At 35.4% G+C, this 15,948-nt stretch overlaps 2 protein-coding genes and 1 pseudogene across 13 annotated transcripts; 1 reads left to right on the top strand and 2 right to left on the bottom strand.

Moving 5' to 3' along the window:
* Window positions 1-1,734: 1,734 nt before the first annotated feature.
* On the bottom strand, window positions 1,735-2,205 carry LOC147931014 (uncharacterized). Its single transcript, XM_087477138.1, has one exon. It carries the CDS (start codon window positions 2,203-2,205, stop codon window positions 1,735-1,737), a length of 471 nt encoding a protein of 156 aa, XP_087333264.1.
* A 164-nt stretch (window positions 2,206-2,369) lies between these two features.
* On the top strand, window positions 2,370-10,530 carry LOC104732560 (putative acyl-activating enzyme 19). Of its 12 annotated transcripts, none has more exons than XR_015575139.1 (18): window positions 2,370-2,799; window positions 2,895-3,290; window positions 3,933-4,129; window positions 4,688-4,891; window positions 5,214-5,933; window positions 6,453-6,771; window positions 6,926-7,117; window positions 7,353-7,428; window positions 7,511-7,597; window positions 7,710-7,797; window positions 8,291-8,399; window positions 8,534-8,593; window positions 8,923-9,007; window positions 9,086-9,150; window positions 9,284-9,343; window positions 9,432-9,476; window positions 9,940-10,049; window positions 10,145-10,530. XR_015575139.1 is itself a non-coding variant. In XM_087479424.1 (17 exons), exons 1-17 carry the CDS (start codon window positions 2,535-2,537, stop codon window positions 10,356-10,358), a joined length of 3,402 nt encoding a protein of 1,133 aa, XP_087335550.1. In that variant the 5' UTR covers window positions 2,370-2,534; the 3' UTR covers window positions 10,359-10,530. The 12 variants fall into 12 exon arrangements, 2 of the variants coding, with proteins under 2 accessions (XP_087335550.1, XP_087335551.1); XR_015575142.1 differs by having other exon boundaries at window positions 6,862-7,117; window positions 7,754-7,797; XR_015575141.1 differs by having other exon boundaries at window positions 6,862-7,117.
* Window positions 10,531-10,993: 463 nt separating this feature from the next.
* Window positions 10,994-13,211, bottom strand: LOC147931013 (TATA box-binding protein-associated factor RNA polymerase I subunit B pseudogene; annotated as a pseudogene).
* Between the last annotated feature and the right edge of the window lie 2,737 nt (window positions 13,212-15,948).

The following is a 15,948-nucleotide window of genomic DNA, read 5'->3' as shown; positions in this document are numbered from 1 at the left end:
GAATCTATGATCCAAACTCTAAAAACACTTAGTTTTACGAGTGTAGGGGAAGTTAAGATGTCATATAGGAGTCAAAATCCTATTCAAACAACAAATGCATGGTTTAGGGATGGGCTTAGACATAGATGCATTACAAGGGATCTTGAGTGGGGAGTGCCTGTCCCACATGAGAAATATAAGGAGAAAAGAGGTGGTTTGATTCTCCTATTGGATATGTCTAGATAGCGTCATGTTACACATCTGAATCTGGGTGAAGTGGTGGAAGAATCCTGAGAATGTGGAGCTTTATCAGTTAACTAGTATTAAACCCCGTATTACGTACGACCCATGATGTAGTTTTAGAAAAATCTTTTTATACATTCATAATGTAGTTAAAAGCAAAAGGAAAATAAAAAAGAGAAATCTATATACATGATATATTGACTATCTAACTGGTATTTTATTCCCAAAAAAAACATTGTTTTGATTTCAGTAGTTTTTTGAACACAAAATACCAATTGGTGGATGCTTTCAACACAAAACAATTGATTAAAAATTTTTTAAAAAAAAAAACAAAAAAAAAAATTGTATTCAGTACTTTTTAAGCAATTAGGGGTAACATCTGTGTTGTATTTTAAGTATAATTCAACAAAAAGTTATTTCAAACAATACAACACAAAGCTTTTGGGGCTGCTTGCTTTACCATTAAAACTTAGTTGCATTTTATGTGTTTTGTGAATACGTTGACGTTTAAAGCTTTAAACCCTCCAGAAACAGGTTCCAGTAGAATTTAATGTGGATTTGGAATACAATTGGAGAAAAATAGAGATGACATAAGTCTAAAGGATGTTCTAATTGTTATATTGAACAAATGATAGTATAGTACCTTTGAGTGTATGGCGATGGACGGCGAGACTCTTCTTGGGTATCTGTCATAGCATGTTCAGCAACTTCCTAGTATATGTGAAAATACTAAAATTGCCCCAAAATATTTTAGAAAAAACTATGGAACAAATATTTTAAATTGAATATTGTAATTTGTTTTGACTAATGTAGTTATGTAGAGCGCATTGTAGTTACTTTGTTTTTTTTAACGTTTATTTTTATTTCTTCGAAATTGAGTTTACAAAGTTATAGACCATATATGAAAAAATATGAAAAAATATCTCTAATCACTGCTGCAACTCTTCAAACTATTGACAAAATTGTAACTCTTAAACCATATATCCATAGATTTATGGTTTACGCAGAGAGGAAGAAGTGGCTCTTTGATTCAATCTCGCTGCATTTTTTGTCTTTTGGTGATGCATCTACTTTCTTGGGACATGTTATAAACCTCTCTAAATTTTTTATGTAAATATTGAAACTGTTTTTGTGATATAAAAAAGAATAAAATACATGAATATGTCTCTTTGCTTTTAATGAGGATAGACAGGTGGCACCGTCACTCAGATGGAGAGAGTTGGTCATCTTTCATAATATAGATGCATTGTCATATATATTAGTAGAGGGAGAGAAAACAGTTTTAACAGTATTGAGATCGTGCAATCGTAAAATATTCGCTTCGATTTTATTTTCTTTGATTTTTAAAAAAAATTTAGTTTAAAATACCATGGGTCAAAATTTTTTTGCCAAATAACTTGTGCTTTATAAGATAAAGGGCATAAAGACAATGTGCCATTTCACACTGTAACATTTCAGAATTTTGTTTACCGCCATTGACTTTTTTTTTTTTTTTGACAACTATAGATCAGCTCATATGAGCCAATGCGAAGGAAATGAGTCTACAAATAAAACATGATGCGGTGAAGTACGCGCTTGGCGTGCCAAAGAATCCGCACTAACATTAGCACTTCTTGGGATCAAAGAGAGGGAGAAAGATGTGAACTCCTCCCTATCCGAAACGATGTCATTGAGATAAGTCTTGAATGCCGGCCAGTCTTGAGGGGAAGACACCATCTTCACCAAGTCTGAGCAATCTGTATAAAACGCTACATCTCGAAAGTCATGTCCAATCATGCAGCGCATAGCCCAAACAAAGGCTTCTACTTCTGCATGCAAAGGGGAAAGACTCTGACGGAAATTGGTGGCTCCTTTAATCAGCGACCCATCCATAGCGGCTGAACAGACCCAACCTGCACCCGCGTAAACGTCTCCCATTTTCCAGGACCCATCAACTAAACACCTGTAACCCGAAAAGACAGTGGGTAACGATCTTACCGCCATTGACTTGTTCCAATGGTTTTAGTTATTTTCACTTAAATAAACATCAAAAGTCTGTTTGGTTCTTGTCTTTTTCTGAAGCTATCTTCAAGGTATCCTTAAGGTTTATCTTATGTAAATTTAGTTATTTTCTGCCATTTATAGAAAACAAGCACATGTTTTCCTCCAAGAGCAAACGTGTTTGGAATTTGGATGTTAAGAACGTCGAGAGAACTAGCTGACGAACAGGCCTGAGTTGACTGATGCTTCGAAGGACATTTTTGTCATTTACCCTCTTATTTTTTATTTCTACACCAAAAAAGTAAACAGCTTTCTGGTGAAAGCGGCTGCAGATGAGTGAACGCAACGGCGGCAAGTCGGAGAATTGCTGCATTTCTCATGAATTCCTCGATGCAGCCTCCAAAAACCCTCATAAAATCGCCGTGATTCAAGCTTCAGGCTTGACGGCGAGGAGGATTAGCTCGGAATCAGCTGAACCTTCTACTTCTCCGCCTGTTTACGACGGAGACAAATGTTTCACGCTCGCCGAGCTTTCCTCATCCATCGATTCCCTCACCTCTCGTCTCCGTCGTTTCCTCGGTGACGATGATTCTCGAGGTTACCCATTTAGGCTCTTTTAATATTTCTATGGTTCTCTGAGTATTAAAGCTCTTTACTTATCTCATAAAGTTTTAACCTTTTTGACATTGCAGAGGCTGGTTCAGCTGTGTATATGCCAAAGGTAGTGGCTTTATATATGCCACCTTCAGTTGAATACATAGTCAGTGTGTTCTCTGTTCTGAGGTGTGGGGAAGCTTTTTTACCTTTAGATCCTTCATGGCCTAGAGAAAGGGTTTTGTCTCTTATTTCCTCTTCGAATGTTTCTCTTGTTATTGCTTGCGGCTCTTCTTCTGATGGATCACATTGGCTTGTGGAGAGCAACGTCTGCCCTGTATTATTGTTTTCAATGGATGAGAAATTGGATGTGGAAACTGGTTGCTCAAGCTTTGTTTGGCCTTGCAAGAAAGAGAGGCAAAGAAGATTTTGTTATCTCATGTATACTTCAGGTTCTACTGGGAAGCCAAAAGGAGTTTGTGGCACTGAACAAGGTTAGGGTTTGTTTCTTTTTCATTATACAACTGTTTGAACCTGATTCTGCTACTTCTGTGAATGCAAATAAATCGTTAGGTATGATGTTCTTATTAGTTTGATAAAGAGATGTGCTTATAGCATTCGGCATTTATTTATAATAGATCACTTGTTTGACCTTAAAATTGATGGCAGTTCTGGGTTTTCCCCTAGCTGTTTACATATATTTCAATCTTTGTAATGATTGATTATTCTATGATTTATTTTCTATCCATTGTAAGTGACATGGTGTAGCTGTTGGATTGCTATTGGTTCTTTGTGAAGATGGTACCTATAACTCTCTGGACTTGCATAAAAACTTAGACCCTTTGTGATATTTGCATATCTTGTTGGAATATATATGCTATATAGCATATCTGTAGCTTATCTTATACAATTTAGTTTGTCCAAGGTTTTGCCCTAGCTGTTTTCATACTTTCAATCTTTGTATTGATTGATTATTTAATGATTTATTTGCTATCCATTGTAAGTGACATGGTGTATCTAATGGTGGGTAACTTTTTTTTTTTGTAGCTGATGGATATGAATCCATCTATAGTTTTTTTTTGTGTTTGCACTTCTTTTTCATACAAAATGATAACATCTTAAATTCCTGTCCCTAGGACTTTTAAATCGCTTCTTGTGGATGCAAGAGTTCTATCCTGTTGTCGGAAAGCAGCGATTGGCGTTTAAGACTTCAGTTGGTTTTGTTGATCATCTGCAGGAGTTTCTTGGTGCTATTCTTAATTCCACCCCATTAGTCATCCCTCCATATACTCTACTAAAAGAGAATATGATATCCATCATTGATTTTTTGGAGGTGAGAGTTGTGTTTTCTATTATAGTTTGGAAAGAAATAACAACCTCTTTCTATAGGTGTCATGTTGTTTGAGAACTCTGTAATATTTCCTAACCAAATTATTTTTGTTGCCAATATATTTTGTTCATCAGCCGTTTCTCGTTTTTCTGTTCTTAACTATTCATTTTAAAATCTGAAAATTGGTTTAAGCATCTTCATTAGGCTGCATATTGGGATCAAATACGTAACTTATAGCAATAACCAATGCTTAAAGTGGTATCGTATCATATCTTATAGTCGATTGGATGCCATGTTGCATAATGATAGTTTTTTAGTTTCTTTTATGTAACTTCAATCTACTTATAATTTATCTTCAAGAACAGCATATGGTGTGACTAGAATATTTTGTTGGATCATGAATAATGTAACTAATTAAGTCGTCATCAAGAACAAATATAGCTTTTCTTGTTGGTTGCTTGAGTTAAGGTTCCTATCATTAGAGGAAAACTGCTTTATCTTTCATTTTATTACTTTTACTTTGCATTTAAGTAATGGTCATGAAAGTTTATCCATCTTTAGGTGTATTCTATCAGTAGGCTCCTAGCTGTCCCATCGATGATGAGAGCTATTCTACCAAATTTACAACATCGTGGACACAATAAGCTTCAAATGTGCCTGAAGCTGGTAGTTTTAAGTGGTGAACCCTTTCCTGTGAGCTTGTGGGATTCACTTCACAACCTACTTCCTGAAACATGTTTTCTGAATCTATATGGAAGTACAGAGGTTAGAAAATTATGCTTACCATAATTTAATATTACAAAATCTTCTTATGGGGGTTGTATTTAAAAAGTTTGTAGCAGCATCAGCTGGTTGGTACCAGCTATTGTTTATGTCTTAAAAGATGTCGAGAATTAGTATCTGCTTTTGATTTGAAAGATGTAAATACCTTGAAGACTTCTTAATTTCACTTTATTTGATACTTAGGCGTTGTCTAACTTGTTGTAGCTGGTCAGAGTAATAATATATCCTTTATGCATTCTCTTTACTTATGCAGTAGTTTGTTGAAATTGAAAGTGTATGAATTAGCCTTTTGTTTTGTTAGTAGGTATCAGGGGACTGCACTTATTTTGACTGCAGTGGGTTGCCAAGACTCTTGAAGACCGACGAGATTAGTAGTGTTCCTATTGGCAAGCCAATTTCCAATTGCAAAGTTGTACTTCTTGGGGACGAAGATAAACCTGATGAGGGAGAAATATGTGTTGGTGGTCTCTGTCTTTCACAAGGGTACATGCATTCCTCGATAGAGTCCCAAAGCTACGTAAAGCTACATAATAACTCGCTCTGTAATCATCTAAAGAATGATTGTGGAAGCCAGCTTTATTATAGAACTGGTGATTATGGACGACAGCTTCCTAGTGGTGATTTGGTTTTTATTGGGAGAAGGGATCGAACTGTTAAACTCAATGGAAAACGCATGGCCCTTGAAGAGATTGAAACAACTCTCGAACTAAATCCAGATGTTTCTGAAGCTGTTGTACTACTTAGCAGAGATGAGAAGCAGCTTGCTTCACTTAAGGCTTTTTTAGTGCTGAACAAGGAAAGCAATTTCAGTGATGGTATCATAGTTGATATCAGAAAATGGATGAGCGAAAAACTTCCTTCGGTGATGGTTCCAAACCAATTTTTTTTGGTGGAGTCACTGCCACTTACTTCAAGTGGAAAAGTTGATTATGAAGCACTAGCAAGGTTGAATTGTCCTACAACCCTTGCTCAAAATATGATGCATAGCAATGTAACTAATAGTTTACTGCAAACTATTAAAAAGGTCAGACAATTTCCTGTTCTTACATACACGTTTTATTTTCTCCTTATGAGTAAGCCTTTTTGGTATCTGATTGCTTCTTTCTCTCTCTAAACCATATTAAAAATGAAATCTTTGATCATTTTCTTTGGGTAACCTTTGGACGGTTGCCATTCTGGGTGGGAGATATAGTTGGAATGAGAAACTAGAGTTTTGCAAAGGGATCTGGTCATAAAGGTGACTGTTTAGGGTGTAAGGGTATTTTTCTGTCAGATTTGTGATCATAATGTTTGAGCCTGGAGTAAAGGAACACGGAGTAGAGAACATGAACATGAGGTGCAAGGAATTTAAAAGCAAATGCAATACTTGTGTTAGGATACTAATCTAAATTTCTTTGGAAAGAGAGAAGTTTAGAATCTTAGTTTTTGGTTGAGTAATCATGCTTATGAAAAATGTAGAGAACATTGTTTGTTTATTTTTAATCTTCAGAATCTTATTGATGATAGAAAAGGAGTTATATCATTTCGTTAACTTTTGATATAGGCTGTCTGTGATGCATTACTGGTCAAAGAAGTTTCAGACGATGATGATTTCTTTGCGATTGGTGGAGACTCCTTAGCTGCAGCGCATCTTTCACATAGTCTTGGTATTGATATGAGATTGATTTATCAACTTCGAAGTCCATCTAGACTTTTCATCTTTCTGTCAAAGAAGGAAGGTAAATTAAGAGAAGATATGCAACACAACACCACTCAGAAGCTAGACCTCAAGACAGAGAGTCAGAATGGTAATGTGTTGGTTAGTAGAACTGTTTCACTTCATTCTGGTGTTTCAGCAGGCCCAGAACCTTCAGGAATGCAGTGTAAGAAGAATAATTCCCCAAAGCGATTGAAAATTGATTCTGAACATTTTTCTCCCAAAAGAATGAAAAAAAATATATCATGGGATTCAGGATTTTCTCAAATACAATGTGCATTCAGTCGGTGCAATAAGGTATATTCTCCAAACTCATGTAGTAATGAAGAGGCGAACCAAGAAAACTGGTCGGTGGAGTCTCCAAGGAACCAAATGGTCTCTCTGCAAGAAATATGGAAAGTTCATATGGATTCTTGTGTAGATGCCTCGCCCCTAGTCGTATTGAAGCATTCAAAAACTTACCTATTCATTGGGTCTCACTCACGCAAATTTTCGTGCATTGACGCCAAAAGGTATGCATCATTATAAATCTGCTGTAACAGATGTTGAAAGATGTAAGTTATCATAATCAAAGAGGTGTCATCATCGTTATGGTTAAATTGAAATCACTATCTAGCATATGAAATTTTTGAGTTTTTGCTGATCATTGGATTAGGATCTAATATGAAATGAGAGGTTTGTGTTTATTTTATTTTTACGAAATAGGCTGGACTTTTAACAAATGATACACTTTACTGTGCTAATTAGTGGCTCTATATATTGGGAGACTATTCTAGAGGGAAGGATAGAATGTTCAGCCATGGTAGTTGGTGATTTTAGTCAGGTTAGTCTTCTCATCAATTTGTATAGATCACTGTATCTTTTCTAATATACTTAAACAGTTTTAGGGACATCTCCAATGCTAGGTCGTTATTGGATGCTACAAAGGAAAATTATATTTTTTAGATTTCTCAACTGGAAGCTTATGTTGGACATTCCAAGCATGTGGCGAGGTATGCTCTGAAGGAAAATTGATCGTTCATAGCTTTGTACTCTGTTTGTCTACCTTATTGCCGCTTTAATTTCTGTGTCATATATTCGTTCATTCCTAGAATTTGTTCTCAGATGGCTAGCTGACTTAAGACAATTTGTTTCTTTTTCGGATGAAGATAAAGTGCCAACCTGTTATGGATACATCTTCGCAACTAATATGGTAATACACTGTGACTTTTTCTTTTATCATATCCCACCAAGTCACTTTACTGAGTTGAAGAGGAGTGGTTCTGTGATCATAGTCATAATATTTGTGCCACATGTTAAATTCCTTTCCAATCTTGCTTTTGTTGGAGTGGGCGTTACATTCATACTTTCATAGTTACCAATAGTTAATTTTATGGTTTTCTTCACATTGAACTGCTGATTATTTATTTTGTTTTCCATAGAAAATATGTGAGGTCCTTGAAAAATTGTTATGACAACCAATTCGAACTGGGTCTGTGAAAGGATTTACCTTAGTAAAGATAAATAGCAACTGACAAAGAAGTTTCAAGAGAAAAGTAGGAGCAGTGACTGAAGTAAAATAGTGTTACTGTTTTAGCTCCCTTTGTGTTTACTTAAAGTTTTTCTTTAATTCTATAGACTAGATTTTTCCTAGAGTTCTTGTAAAGTCACCAACCATTAAGCTTAATTTTGCATCATTCATGCAGGTGCGGATCACATGACCACAATCTTTATGCCCTTGACTATAGGAGTCAACGCTGTGTTTATAAGCTGCAATGTGGTGGGAGCATATTTGCTTCACCTGTAATTGATGAGGTGCAGACTTTAACTACTCTATCCAAGGCATACTTGCTTGTCCACAGCTAAAACAATGTCGTCTGTGGTCAAATATTTTTTTGATTACTGAAGTCTCTTGATATCACCTGATTCATCTTTGATGCTTCACCCAGGGTCATAGTTCACTTTACGTGGCTTCTACAAGCGGTCGCGTGATAGCTGTATCAATAGAGGTATGTGTTTTCTTCTATATCTTTCGTATTCCGTTTTTGCCCCATTTTTTGCATTCCAGTCGCCCGTCATGCTATGTATAGGCCATGTCAGATGTAGAAAGTAAAATTTTCTGCTCTACATAAATTAAGCAGAATAGTCCTTGGAAGTAATGGTTCATTACTAATATTTGGGCCAAATTTGGTCATGTATGGTCTGCCTTACCCTATAGAGATGTTTAGCTTAACTAATCAGACTTCCATTTTTTTTTTGGCTCCAGAGGGAGATTTGGTCTTATAGATTAATATTGGAGATAGACCCTTGTTTATTCGGGTTAGTTTTGCAAATGCAGGATTCTTCGTTCCACACCTTGTGGTTACTTGAACTAGAGGCACCGATTTTTGGTTCCCTATGCATTAGCCCGACAAGCCGAAGCGGTTTTTTCTTCCTCCTTACTATTTTCTTTCTGTTTCCTTGATTTCATTATCATTGTTAATCTCTATTTTCTGTCACAGTTATTTGCTGCTTAGTTGATGGCCACGTTATCGCAATGAGTCCATCTGGAACTATTATTTGGAGGGTATGTGTATGAGTTGATCCCAGTTCACTTGAATGATATCATAAAGTCCATATGGCTTTCCACATCTTTTGTTCCTGTCAGATTGTTGCCATCTCATAGTGCTCAAACTTAGTCGGTTGTTACATTGATGCAGTATAGGACTGGTGGACCAATATTTGCTGGGCCTTGTATGTCACATATGCTTCCTTCTCAGGTGCTCTTGATTCCCAGTACATCTGCAGTCCACCGTTTTTGTCTAGAGATTTCTCGTTAAGGCTGATTACACGTCTATTTTGCTTCAGGTACTAGTGTGCTGTAGAAATGGAAGTGTTTATTCACTAGAACCGGTACGTTCTTATATCCCTTGGACATCGGTCGTGTACAGTTCACTTATGCTGTCTACCGATATTTATTCCAAGTAGGCTGATGTGCATGCAAGTACAACGTTATCATGTCTATGCATAGTCTAAACCATATCTTTTCCTATGCATCTTCAAGGAGTCCTTTCTGAGAGACATCATTTTTATAAGAGTCTCCTGCCTTCATTGGCTTATGATATCTGCGTTTAGATTAAAAGGAAGATACTCTCTTGAAATTAACAGCTTGTGAATGCACTAAAGATATACTTGTATCTGTAGCAAAATCAGTGGAATCAAATTTATTCCAAGGGAAATCAGTTTTAGTTTTGTGTTAATCACTTTTATAATAGGTTTGACGTTAATAGGGACGTTCATGAGGATTAGTTGTTGTGGCGCTAGTCTCAAAAGTTCAGTATAATGAGTCATGACTGTTCTGTGGAATTCACTTCAGGAATCGGGATGTCTTGTGTGGGAATACAGTATCGGGGAACCGATCACAGCATCTGCATACATCGATGAGAATCTGCATTTTGAATCGTATCAACTGCTTGCATCCGACAGGTATTAATTACAGGAATAAGCACATATGAATGCATGTAATTATCATGGTTCATTGATGTATGATGATACCTCCTCCTTGTGTTTCCATTTTCCAGGTTGGTGACTGTATGCTCGAGCTCGGGAAGAGTTCATGTCCTTCGTGTGAGTCCCATACTCATCAGAGATTCACATGACTCAAAAGTAGAAGAAATCGCGAGGCTGGAGCTGCAGGCAGACATTTTCTCCTCACCGGTGATGATCGGTGGCCGGATATTTGTCGGCTGTCGTGACGACTATGTGCATTGCCTCTCTCTTGATAGTTGCAGGTAGGGGAAGTTATAGCTCTATATACCAATGGAAGAACCAAGGAAATTTTGGAGTTGTTGTGTATATATACAAAGTAAAGCCTATTGTTGCTTAATGTTGTGAATACGAAAGTATCATAAAGCAGATGAAATTTTAGGTGCAGCAACAATGGAAAATAAAAAAAGCATTACTAGCCTCTAACCTGTGTTACATTGGAAAAACATAAAAATAGGAACTAATGTTAACAAATGGAGGACATCATACTTGTAGACATCCTCAGTAAGCTGATCAAATATAAGCTTCACCTCAGTTGTCACCTACACCTTGGGATAATTATTGTTGTTGGAGTTCCCTTTCAACCTCAAAGATTGCACGATGTAACCCGAGTTATCTGACGGTGCTATCTTATTCAAATTTTAAGAGGTGCTACAACATCAATTTAAGCTAGTTTGCTAGAGAAAAACAGTTCAAAATTGCCAACCGGGTCACTTGACACCCTTACTTGTAACATGGGTCGGACTATGGTTCTTTTACTGTAATAGGGAGGACAGCCTCAGCAGAATCAAAAACAGTTTATGCATTGGCAAATATAACTAGTTGTCACCTGAAATGCAGCTGCATCAGTGACAGTGACATTGACAAAATTAGTATATAACCATCTATAACTTCGAATGAGTTATTCTTTTCGCCAAATCATTGTGGATATCCTTACAATAACTCGAAACATCCAAATCTGGAAAAGAATGTTTACTCTCTAGGCTCGGCTCATCCAAATGTGTCTTTGTGTCTCTACTAAGGATAGAAGGTGTATCTAGTTGCAAAACACGATTTATCCTTTTCTCAATCCAAGCCAATCTTGTCTCAAAGCTCAACACAGCTCTATGCATATTCCTCGCATCAATCTAAGCGACCTTAGCGCAAACCCGTAAAAGAATATAGTAATCTGCATGAGCCGCGTATATCAATCCTCCACCATCTTTTTTCCTCCCATATTGAAGATAATCTCTTCTCTTTACTTTCTCGCGAGGCGGTATGTAACAGAACAAATTCTCCCCCATGTCTGTTTTTAGTCTTCGTATCGCTCTCTCCTTGGATATCTCCTCGTGATTATAATTATGTGGCGATGAAACACATTCCAAAGAGGGCTCATCACAATCCATTGACTTAGTTTCCCTTTTTCTTATATAACTACTACAAGTGTTTCCATCCCTCAACTTGTCATCGTTCAAGGACAGTTGGTTAAGTGATAAATCATCTTCCCAATCTCTTCCCCTCTTGGTTGGAATCTGAAACCGTTCAAAATCCTACAAAATGAGCGTAAAAGAGAGATAGTTTATTATATATAATTTTTCAAATATCCGACAGTAGAGTTTATATATATACCTCCTCTTTCGGGTAACTATTCCACAAGTTATCAACAGTTCTGTATGTGTCATCAGCTGATGCTTCTTCTAAACCAGCAAAGAACTCGTCTTTCCCGTGTAATAAATATGACAAGAGACCCTCATTTTCATACTCAACTGTCTCAGCTGCAACCTCGTAATATCTCATTTCAAGATTCTTCAAAAGCTCCGCAGTGTCATATTCAGTTTCTTTCGTAACATCTGAAAACTCTGCTTCCACTTCACTAGCATAAACAAAACCCAAACTCCGTTCCCAAACACCAAAACCGTTGATATTATAAAGCATCCTTATAGCTACAAGAATTATAGACATGACATAGACACGCGTGGGAAGCCTAAGCTCGTTCGTCAATAGCAAGGAAGAAACTTGTGACTGAAGAAAGGAAAAGCCCTAGGGTGAGATCACTCTTGTATCAGATCAATAGCATCGTAAAGACAGGGCTTTTCGACAGCTTCAGAAATCAGCTAGCTTTGGTTACAAGAATCTTCTATTTGGTTTCTCGTGGCTAGGGTTCTATCATCTTCACTGTCCTGCCTCTTCGACGATTAATCCAACTTCTCAATTCAATTAGTGGTTTAGTTTCCAAACCGGTCCAATGACTCGGTTCTTCTTCGGGTTACATTTAATGGTTCAGTTGGTTCCTTAACCACTAATGGTTGCTTGGGCCTTAATTAGGTGGAAGAAAAACGGAAAAAGGTTAATGAAGCTTCTTATTTGATTACGTAGTACTTGATAAATGGTTGGATTGAAATCAGACACTGACAATATCTCTACGTGGATTGGTAACTTGATGGGTATCATCAAAATCTCTCAAAAAATTAGCGTAGTCATCGATGACATATATAAGATGAATTGATTTTTTTTTTTTTTGGTCAAATAAGATGAATTGATTATAACTTTGAAATTCTTGGGAAATTTTAAAATTGGTGTTTCAAATTAGGCCTTTGGTTAGATGCAAGTAGAGAGAAAAAAACATCTTATGTATGAATGTATCTAACACCAAAGATTAAAAATGCATCTTATGTATCTAACATCAAAGATTTTTTTTAAAAAAACATCTTATGTATATCACCAAATAGGCAAAAACCAAAGATTAAAAATGCATCTTTAAAACTTTATTGAAAAATGCAAGTCGTAGTTTTAAAAGGTTAAGAAAAACTAAGAAATTAAAGGTTTTTAAAAGTCATAATCTTTAATCATGGGTGTGATTGGTAACCAAAAATAAAGCGCGGTACAAGTGTACAGCTTTGATTTAATTTTTACCAATCACAAAAGCTTTACTAAACACTTTATTAAAAACTTCACTCTCAGCATTTTTATACCGCTTTCATGTACAGCTCTTTCTTACAGCTTTGCACTATTCCGTAAAAGCTTACGGCTCCAACTTATAGCAGTTTTCTGTACAGCTTTGGATACGTTACCAATCAGACCCCATATATTTAGTTCCAAATTTTCACTGCAAATAGTCCACATTTTATCATGCAAATAGTACTAAAGTTAAACTAGATGCTCTTCAATACAAGGCAAATCTAGATATAAATTCTAACAGCTTAGCCCAACACAAATTGTACAAGAAAGTTTAGGAGCCAAGAACTGATCAAATATCGCCCATATCTAAAAAATTGATTCAGGAAATCCTAAAAATAGGCTGTCCGACACTGATTCACCAATCACAAAAAAATTTAGTACAGTAATGCTTTTGGGTAGGGTGGAGGATATATCCGGTGTAGTAGAGAATAAAAACATGCAATCATATAGATATTTCTAAAATATAATTCTTGACGTTTATTTAAATAAGTATGAATATAAAACTCAAACTCACTAAACATTGACATTAGACATCGGCTACATGCACCAAGCACCAGCTTCATCAAACTCCTCCAATCATGCATGAACCATCCAAAGCCTTTCTTTTTGTATTTTATTTAGACCAAGAAAAGTTTGAGAGAGAGAGAAGAATCAGTGAAATTGACGATGCTTCCACACTTATTTAATTGTGTTAATTTTAAAGTAAAAACTAAAATTTCCAAAAGCAATAACTAATTTTCTGGAAAGCAATTTAGGCAGTCGTTTTAGGTCAGGATATGACCATTTTTAATAGATTTTCCTATTTTTATCTTTAAACTAGAGAAACTCTAAAATAAAGGTGAATTTTACTTCAACTCACCTATATTCTCAAATTTATAATAGAAATTACTATTTTTTCTCTATATAATTTGTTTCTACAATAGAGATTGGTATATTTTTCTCTATATATAGAGGCAAATATAGAAATTGATTGAAAATGCTCTAAAACACTCACATGATGCATATAATCATTTACACGGTAGAAATTATATATTTTTACGTATTAAAATTATACATTTTTGTTATATAAATATTTTTAGTGTTTTAAGCGATCATAGCTAAGCGCTCTTAAGGGATCATAGACGGTTATAAGCAAAATTGTTTAGTGTGTTTTCCAACTTCTAATTATATATGTTTAAATTATACCATTTTATATTTAAATAAATTTTAACTCCACTTATGTGGTTATAAATGTTCATATGTTGTTTAATATGAATAACATGATTTTTTTATTTAATTCTTATTTACGATTTAACTTCTAACATATATATTTTTGTATAATTTTCATCTATAATATAATATCATATTTGTAATGAATGTGATACTCCAGCTTGCAGAGAGGTTTAAAAGAACTGATTTTGCCACCTATATCACCAAAGTACACTTATATTTTCGGTCAAAGATCCTAAGAGAACTCTAGAGTTAAGCGTGTTTGAGCTGAAGTAGTCTCAGGATGGGTGACCTTCCGGAAAGTAATTGTCAGAACTGTGCGAGTGAGGACAAAACACAGGAAAATATCATGTAGTGAATTGTATGGACGGTAACAAATCATTAAAGCCTCCCAGACATAGCAAACTGACCGTCGGATATGGATGAGTTCACGGGCCTAGTGAAAAGACGTGAAACTCATTAAAAAAGATGGCTCATGGACTGAAATTGGACATAGGACCCACTAAAAAGTGGTAGTTGGGACCCTTATGATATATCATGGTTTTTACGGTTTTTAACCATGATATAAGTGTGCTTTTTGAGTCTTTTGATTTGTTTCTAGGTTATTTTTGAGTATTTACAGGTTATTTAGGAATTTGGCTCGAATGGAGCAATATGGAACAATCTGGATCATTTTGGAGCACTTTACCGAAGGAAATCAAGTTGGAGTCGGATCAGAGTACGAGCGTCGATCGACACCACACAAAGGAGCATCGATCGACACTAATGTTTATCCGACGAGAGAACAACAAATTTGGAAGTTTTACAAATTTGCCCAAAGTCTTCTATAATTGCAACATAAGCCCCTGGACGTATTTTAGGATGTATATATATGGTTTTTGGGTTTTAGAAACCCTGAAGCTATTTTTCTAGCAGTTTTTGAGAGAGATATTGAGAGCTTTTTGGGAGAGATCTGATCTTCATTGAGAGAAGAATTTCTAAACTCTTTCTTACTTTTCAATATCTATTGCATGTTATTCAGAATTATGATTTGTTCTTCATTAAACATGTCTGAGTAATTTGCTTGTTAGGTTTAGGGTTTTTCATAGGGTTTTTATGATTTATTAGATCTGAGATTTTTAGGGTTCTTAATCTTTTATGATCTTCATCCTTGGTTGTTCTTCACAATAATTCTTGATTGATCACATAGAATTGTTATCTTAGGGAAATAAATTGATATGAGAATATAATTGTTTTCCTGATTAAACCATTGATGAGCAGAATTGTTTATTACAAAGAGATTTGAATTAATAATTCTGTGAACTTATCTAAACCTGTTCTTAAAGCTGATTTATTACTTGGAATTTTACAAAGAGATTTGGATTTTCTGGTTTTAAATTTAGATTATAATTGCAGTGAGAACTGATTATTTTACCAAAAGTTTAGAGTTCTAGATCTGATTTTTATTGCTTGAACCTTAATTAATTTATCTGATTTAATATTTCATAATTTCCTGAGAAATTCCCTAGGCTTAGCTCTTTTGATTTTCTGAATTCACAACACTTTTATTTAAATATTTGCATTGCTTTATTTTAATTCAATTTAACTTGTTTAGCGTAATTTACAAAACTTTACAATCTATTGTGTTTGATCTTGAGTCTCTGTGGATTCGACCCCTAAGTACTGCAGTGATCTCTTGTTTGAGAGAGTAGCT

Source organism: Camelina sativa, chromosome 12 (assembly GCF_030686135.1).
Source record: "Camelina sativa cultivar CO46 ecotype springtype chromosome 12, ASM3068613v1".
NCBI classification, from domain to species: domain Eukaryota; kingdom Viridiplantae; phylum Streptophyta; class Magnoliopsida; order Brassicales; family Brassicaceae; genus Camelina; species Camelina sativa.
This window is presented reverse-complemented; position numbering and strand designations above follow the sequence as displayed.